The sequence below is a fragment of the Eumetopias jubatus genome, unplaced genomic scaffold (genome assembly GCF_037043125.1).
Source record: "Eumetopias jubatus isolate StellerSeaLion01/CBP00866 unplaced genomic scaffold, mEumJub1_p1.0 scaffold_5, whole genome shotgun sequence".
NCBI lineage: Eukaryota > Metazoa > Chordata > Mammalia > Carnivora > Otariidae > Eumetopias > Eumetopias jubatus.
Genome location: NW_028274811.1, coordinates 150,124,729 through 150,132,876, shown reverse-complemented (window position 1 = coordinate 150,132,876; position 8,148 = coordinate 150,124,729). Strand labels below are relative to the sequence as shown.

The following is an 8,148-nucleotide window of genomic DNA, read 5'->3' as shown; positions in this document are numbered from 1 at the left end:
AAATGAGACAGGAAGGGGCGCCGGCATGGCACAGTCGGTTAGGCGTCTGACTTCCGCTCAGGCCGTCATCCCGGGATGGAGCCCTGCGTCAGGCTCTGCGCTCAGCGGGAAGCCTGCTTAAAGATTCTCTCGGCCTCTCCTTCTGCCCCTCCCTGAGCCCCCTCCCCCCGCTCGCAATCTCTAAAATAAATAGGTAAATCTTTAAAAACAATGAGACCTGCAGAACAATAGCAGGGAGATGCCCAGAGGAGGTGTGCGGGCAGGAGCCTCGAACTGGAGGCTGGAGCACCTGGGACGCCGAGCGCCACCACTCCGAGCGGCGGCCTAGGGTGGCGAGCTGTACGCGCCACGGAGCCGGGCATTGCCAGGTGCCCGGTGCCCACGGCGAAGCGCAGCACAGTGGGCTTAGGAAGGAGGGCAGCGCCCACACAGCGCACAGCCCTCGTGAAGCCGCAACTCTTGAGTTTTCAGTCCCCATCCCTGCGGCTCTGGCTCCCTGGGGCCGCGCTTACCCTAGACCACGTCTCAGGCCTGCGGCCTCACAGACGTTCTTGGGCAACACAAAGTCCAGTACAATATACTGGTCACTCATCTTCTGTCTTCAGCTTGGAGCTTCTGCCATCCCTGGAGCTCTGGTCTGCTCTCAGATGCCAGCAGCAGGGGTGGGGGAGAGAAAAGCCTGCCATGCCCACCAACCCCAGCCAGGCTGTGGGGTCCCTCCAGGGTTGGGCCGGGAGGAGGGGGGACGAGGAGACAAAGTTACCCTCTCTCACGGCTGGTTCTGCTGTGACTTGGGTTCACCACCGGCTGGGATCAGCGTGCGAGCTGGATGAACCTGTTGTTGATGTGAGTCCCCTCCTTCCACCCCTGCAGGGACCTTCTGTGTTGCAAGATGTTCCTGCAACTCCTCAGGCTCTAGGCAACCAAGGGAAAAGGATGGTAGGAGCCATGGACACGTGGAGGGCGTGCCCGCTGGACCTCAAATTCAGGCATCGGAGCAGGGGTCCTGCTGGCCTGGTGCTGGGTCTCTGCACTTGGAGGCAGGGTCCCCCGTGTCTCAGAGGCTGATTCTGCACATGTCAGAGAAACTGAAGACGGAATCAGATGTGGCCTGGGGCAAAGCAAGGATGAGAGACAAAGACAGGACCCAGAGTTGGAGGAGAGGAAAGGCGAGGCACTTTGCCCTCCTCCCATCGCTGTGGACCAGTGCACTACCTGTCGGCAGAGTCTGCCGGGCCCCAGCAGGCAAGGCGGCCACGTGGCTCCATGCTCCCAGTTATCACAAAGCAGGGTACACAAGGGGAGGTCTGCAGTTGAGAAACAGTAGCTTCATGGCTGGCTCAGTGCCCTGGGTTCATCGCTGCTTCTGTGGGCAGGAAGCAAACACCGTGAAAGGGCTTTACGAGCCAGGCCCCCGCTGCTGACATTCAACCAGGAGAACATAGTTGCATATGCCGGTTTCGAAGAGGGCCAGGGAGTTCTTGAACGCCTCGGAGACGCTGAAACAGACTTTGCTGAGCAGCTGATAATATACACAACTCCAGGAGGTGGCCAGAGCCGGCCCTTCCCAGCTACACTTTTTCTGACCGTGGGTGTGGGAGCCACGTTTTACTTCTGGCTGCCTGCTTCCACTCTGCCTTGGGCCCGGGCATCTAGAACACCTGCTAGGCATCTTACCTCCCTCCTGGCTGTGCTCTTGGGTCCCTGGACAGCTTCCACTGAGAGGTCCACGGTACCTAGTGCACAGAAAACCCTCCCTTTTGTCCCATGCTGAAGTGCGTCTAGCTCTCAGTGCTCCCCACCCCACTTCCCACAGGCTCGGGCATCTCCCGCCACTCTGGCCTTCCTGCGCTCCCGTGGAGTCACGCCAGGACACAGGTCTAGCTTGGAGTGGTTCACCCCACTCCTCCCTCTGCTGCCTTCTTCTTGGGGGTGCGGGGGCTGCACCCTGCCCACCAACCCTCCCTAACAGAGTCCTCTCTCCCTTGCCCCTCTCTGAGACTGCCAGCCACCTCCCTTCTACAAATCCCCGGAGCCGCAGGAAGTGTCTGAGGAGACAAGCTGTTACAGCTGCCTGGTGTTTACAAAATACTCCAAAAGGGGAGTGACCCCCTACTCCCCCGAAGAGGGTCACACAACCCTGAGAGTCCTTTAAAACTGTCATTAACAGTCATGTTGGTTCTGCGCTCTATTGCAAACGATGCTTGTTTGGGGAAATGGATTCTTCGGCTTGCTGAGTGAGCTCCATCTTCCAGGAAGCAGCCATCTTTCCCCGACTCTGCATCACTTCCAGGGTGGGACCTGGGCTCTAAGCAAGGGTCCAGGGCCTACTGCTGCCCATGGGGACAAATCATGGCCTAACCCAGGACAGTAAGAAACACTGGAGCAAAGGTAACTTAGGATCATGCCTGGGGGACAGTGAAGGGGCACAGGTGCCCTGCAGAGTGCCTCCCTCGGGATGCCTCAGAGGAGAAAACAGAAATCTGTTGGGGAGGTCCATTTGTCTCTAGGACACAGGGAAAGACTGGCATCCTGTGGCCATTTATTAGCATTACATCACGGGTCGGAAAATGCATAGAACTTAATCAGATACTGTCACTGAATCATAAACTGTTAGAGCCGCCAACGACTCCATAAAACATATCTAGGGGTTTTAAAAGAAATAATGTAACATGGTTTATTTTTATTATGGATAAGTGCATCAAATGAAAGAATGGCTCTTCATGAAGCAAAATATAGGAACTTCCAGAGAACAAATTGTTTTCCATTTTGAGTTCATATGATGATAATCTCCTTGGCTTCTAGACCAAATCCATTAACCATTTCAGTGGAAGCAGATGTTAATAAATCATCAGTTTAACTAGGCTCTTAATTATGTTACATTCTAAAGCTTTAATTTGGAGAAGTGACCGAGTATCTGGGAGGTTGTGGGGCAAGAACTGAGACTTTTAGAGTCAGATCCTCTGAGCAGTGGACTGGACTCCACAACCACAAGGGTGCCCCCACATCAGAAGCCAGAATCTAGACATCCCTCCACGTTTGGTGACACTGACAGAAAAATGCAACATTTTTCTTGGAAGTTTGATACGAAAAATGATTAAAAAAAAAAAAATAGCAACACCCCCCAGACCAAAATAACCCACTATTTTTCTGTGAGTAAACTAAAGACACATTTGTTTTCCAAGATGGATCATGACATCAATAGCTTGTTATGAACTACTCTCTGCATAGTAGATCCTATGGATTTGGCCCTGTCCTGGTCACTTTTCACTTGAATGACATCTAATGCTCTGTAAGGGAATACCAGCTCAAATAGGCTGCTCACTTGAGAATTTAAAGCCAGGTGTGTAGCTCTAAATTCACTGTTCATGATTCTGCAGTGTAGACACTTGCTTGTTTCCATCACAATGACGAACAGGTGTGGCTCCTCATGTGGGAAAGAGGAAAAACCCAATTTTTAGTTTTCCTCAATTAGTGACCTACATCAATTCCCACTGTTACCTATGATGTGTTTTTGTACAGCCTTCAAGGTAAGGATGAGTTTTACATTTTTTTAAAAGATTTTATTTTTAAGTAATCTCTACAACTAACCTGGGGCTTGAACTCACAACCCTGACATCAAGAGTCACATGCTCGACCGACTGAGCCCGGCAGGCAACCAAGTTTTATGTCTTTAGGTGGTTCTTTACCAACCAAAAACTAATGACAAATAGGCAGCAGAGATCTGTCAGGTCCCCAAAGCCTGAAATAGTTAACATGTGGCCCTTCACAGAGTTTGCTGACCCTGCATTACACAAACAAGATTTTGTTTCTTTCTCTAAATGTCCTAAGGACTGGTTTGAGATGGGCAGAAGCAGAGACAAATGCATTCTAAATTTTGCACGAGTGCTTTTTCTTTTTTACCTTCAATTAGTTGCAGCAAATTTGACCCGCTCTGACATTCACTGAGCACCTACTGTGTACAGCACTTCACAAGGTTTAAAAGGAAAACTGAGAGGTCTTAGAAGACATAAAAATCCCTGTGATCCAAGTCAAAATGGTTTGTTATAAAAAAATTAGTGCAGAAAAAAGGGTGGGTGTCACTCGGGGTGGTGGAGGTAAAATGTGGGGCCTGGAAGGACTACCTGGCTGATTGCAGCTGGTGAAGCTGGGAGGAAAGCATTCCAGGCAAAGGGGAAGAAACAGGCGCAGTAAGGCAGGAAAGCAGGGGTGAGAGTTCTGAGTGCCAGCGAAAGAAGGCGTGCTACGGGTGTGGGTGGACAGTGCAGAGGGAGAAAAGGCTCAAGGCTAACCTGGCGTCTCCTCCACTAGAGTAATTTGGGAGAAAAAAAAAAAAAACAACCCAAAATAAAAACAAACAACCCACTCATTTGGGAAACCCTGAATAAAAGGGAAGTTACTGTGAAAACGTATTTGTCAGGGATCTGAAGCCAGAAATGGAAAGTCATCAGGACTCATACATGGTCTCCTCCCCCCTCTCTAATGGGTCCCACGGGGGTCTTCCAAGGTCCATCTGCTTCCCGCTGTGCTGCTCACGTCTCCATTCCCTTTAAAGCTTGGTCTTGTTTTCTGCTCTTGGGTAAATGGAACCATCAGAAAACTTCCTCCGTCAGGTGCCACCCGAGGTGTCAGGGACAAGAAATCCAGCGGTAAGGTCTAGGATATACCTGGCCCCTCACTCCACAGCACGTGCCAGCCACAGATGATGGTACCAAAGGGCAGGGGTGTGGCATTTGGGGCGGAACCAGACTGCTTTCTTGGGAGTGTTTCCAGTGGCAATTCCATACGGAACCTTTGGGAAAGAGCCGGTAAAGTCGGGACGTCTACTGAACACATGCATTGCTTGCACTGAATGCTAAGAATCTGGACTTTACAACCAGACGCTGCTAAGCCTCGGGAAGTTTCTGAGCAAGACAGTGATCCTTGAAAAGGTGATTCTGGTGGTGGAGGATAAGGTGAAAAACCTCGTTCAAGAGGAGGATCTGGGTCCGAATTTACCCAGTGACTGCGGCCCGGGAGAGGATTTTTCCCCCCCCCCCCCCCTCAAGAGGCATTAACGTGGGATTTGGTGGTGGCCGGCTACGGTCTCTGATTGGGCTTCGGGCCGCGGGGAGGGTCTGGCACGCGGACAAATGGACCGCGGCAGGCACGGGGCGCCGCCAGGAGGAAAGACGGCCCCGCAGGAAGGACCACTGTCGCGAGGGCGGCGGCGAGGCGCTGAAGCGCGCCCGGCGCTGCCGGAGGATCGCTCCGCGGCGTCCGCCGCGCGGGGCGTCGGGAGCCGCAGCCGTCCAGCTCCTCCGGGTACCCGGCAGGGCTCGCACAGAGCGGTTCCCTCCGGTTACAAATCGCACACACCTGCCCGTCCGGGTGCGGGTCCTTCCAGTCAAGCAGGCGCCCGAGTGACGTCATCAAGGGGGGTCACCGCCCCCTCGCTGAAGGCTTTAGGTATCTACGGAAAGTCTGTTACACAGCAAGCCGACAATAAAAGATTAACTCCCTAGGCAGCACAAGGGGTGCACCTCCGATGCCTCTGATCTCTCCGGCTCTTCCTTTGTGGGCGCCTCTCCGGCCGCCTCGGCCCGGCTCCCCTTCCCATTTTGCTCAGGCGGCGCCCCGGGCAGACCCACGCCGCGGCGAGGGGCGGGGAGGGCTCGGGCGGGGCGGGGTCCTGGCTGGGCGGTGTCGCGCTCGGGGGCCGCGCCGGGTCGCGTTTCTCTCCAGTGCCTGAGGCGGCTCCGTTTGGGAGAGCCTTTCGCCAGCTCCACGGGGACCTCTGTGCACGGATGGACCCGCCCGGACTCGGCGGGAAGCGGCCTGGCAGGCGGCGGCCCCGGCGGTGTCAGCGGAGGGAGGACAGGGCCGAGGCCGCGGGTCCCTGAGGCGCGCGGGCCCACAGGGCCCGGCGTTGGCACCATGATGCCGGGCGAGACCCACTCGGCGGCGCCCGGGACGGCGGCGGACCTCTCGCGGTGTCAGGGCTGCGCCTCCCTGCAGCAGGTGCGGCGCCTTCCCGGGCCGAGGGCGCGGAGGAGCTCAGTCGGCCGGCCAGGGCGCGGGGCTGGGGGTCCGGCCGCGCGCGCTGCGCCCCCGCGCGCTGCTCCCGCTCGGCGGCGGAAGCCCCCCCCTCCCCTTCCCGCTCCCCCTTCTGCTGCAGTGGTTTGGGGAACCGCCTCTTTGTTGTATTGAGGATGGTGACCCAGGACTCCTTTGCCGTGGTGCGGTGGTGGTGGGGCGGAGCGAGCGGGGTCTGGAGGGCCCCTTCGCTTGCCCAGTCTCAGGGCTCCCCAGGGCCGGCTTTGCGGTTGACGAGTGACGGGTGAAGTGCAGAGGGAAGCTTCTTCTCTGAGGAAGGAGCTTTTCGATTGCTCTGGCTCATCCTGAAATATTTTTTGCCTGGAGGCGCGACGTGCGGGTTGGCCGGGGGGTCGTTCGTCAGCTGAGGGCTGGCAGTCACTGGAGCTTCCCCCGGCAGAACCGACTGGTCTCGACAGTGACGGGAGAGGCCGCACTAGTGTCTGGCCCCGAGCCGTGGGAGGGAGCGGGAAGAGCCCCGGTACTTGCTTCCGACTAGGCCCTCTTCGCTGTCTGACGTCGAGAGTTTCTTAACTTCTAGGCTCAGTGCCTTTAATGGCAAAGTGGGGCGTCATCCTACCTCCTAGATTGAACTAAATTGTCAGCGTTTCCGACGTCGTGTTCTAGGCACCAGGGTCACGGTGGTGAACAGCATAGATGATCTGCTCTTAAAAGTAAGACACGTGTCCAAGTAAGACTTTGGAAGGTTTTACGTATTCTGAAGAAAGTAGAGGGGGAGCTGGAATGGTGGTCTTGTCTCCTGGCTGGGTTGGTGGGCAGGATGTTTTTGGGGAGCTGAGCTAGGGAGAGCTGAATGTTGAGCAGGAGAGGTGTGGGACGGACTCCATGGAGGGATTAACAGGTGGGACCCTTGTGCGGTAGGGAGGAGCAGGGTGCCTTTGAGGAGCGGAGCGGTCCCCGGTTGACGTGAACGGTGCAGAGCGGAGAGTGGCTGCGCAGAGACCAGAAAGGAATGTAGGCCACGGGCCATCGAGATAAGCCTTTTTTTTTTTTTTTTTTTAAGTGCATTATCTATGACCTGATCCCAAACGTTTTAAGTGTTGAGAACAGGGGAGAAAGGGATCATGCACTGGCCTTCTGGATGGAAGGAAAGCTGAGAGTTAAGCCATTGTCTGAGCTGAGCTGCACTGTATAGGCACGTATAACGGGCTTTTATTTCTCTTCCCTTAAAACCCCAGGAGCATGAGTGAAGTTCTTTTGAATCTTTAATAAATTATATTTATTCTTTGTGCCAATTTCACCTAACAAGTATGTATAGGTCACATGCTGTGTTTTAGGCAATGTGATTATAGCAGCAGGAAAAAAGGCAAACATCCTTGATTTCTTGGAGCTTCCATTCTGGGGGGGGGGAGGAGACAGGTTACACAAGTTACATGGGGAGATAATATGGTAGAGAATAATTAAGCAGAGAAGGTGGAAAGGACAAATGGGCGAGGAAGGGCCTACTGGCTGGCGGAATTTATGTGGGAAGTACTGGGAAGGCCTTTCTGAGAAGGGTGTATTTGAGCAAAGGGGGTGAGAGAATAAGCTTGGAGATACTTCAGGAGGGAGTGTCCCGTACAGTGGGAAGAGCAGGTGTGGGTGCCTGACACGGGGGCTTGCTTGATGTGCTTGGGAAGGCGGCCCTTGTAGCTGGGGTGGAGTGAATGTAGATGCCTCAGTCTGTTCTGGTTTGCTATGACTGAATACCCTAGACTGGGAGGCTTATAAGCAATAGGAGCTTATTCCTTGTAGTTCTGTTAACTGGGAAGTCCTAGATCAATGAAGCATGGGCAGATTTGGTGTCTGACGAGGGCCTGATTCCTGGTTTGTGGCTGTTTTCTCGCCCTGTCACGTGGTGGATCATCTAATGGGGGAATCGAGCTTTCTGGGGTCTTTTGTAAAGGACACTAATCCCATTCATGGGGACTCTGCCCTCCTGACCTAATCACTTCCCAGAGGTGTCACCTTGGGGGTTAGGTTTAAACGTACAAATTTGGGGAGGGGGGCACAAAAACAATAGCCAGGAAGTCTGATGACATCAGTAAAAGAGGGGTCTGATTGTGTGGGCCC

At 54.5% G+C, this 8,148-nt stretch overlaps 1 protein-coding gene across 1 annotated transcript in view; it reads left to right on the top strand.

Moving 5' to 3' along the window:
- The first annotated feature begins 5,737 nt into the window (after window positions 1-5,737).
- Window positions 5,738-8,148, top strand: part of ICE1 (interactor of little elongation complex ELL subunit 1) — a 56,400-nt gene continuing 53,989 nt past the window's right edge. Inside the window, exon 1 of the mRNA XM_028122653.2 lies at window positions 5,738-6,000. Within this exon, the coding sequence (XP_027978454.1) occupies window positions 5,917-6,000 (84 nt within the window). The 5' untranslated portion in view covers window positions 5,738-5,916. The remainder of the gene's footprint in view (window positions 6,001-8,148) is intronic.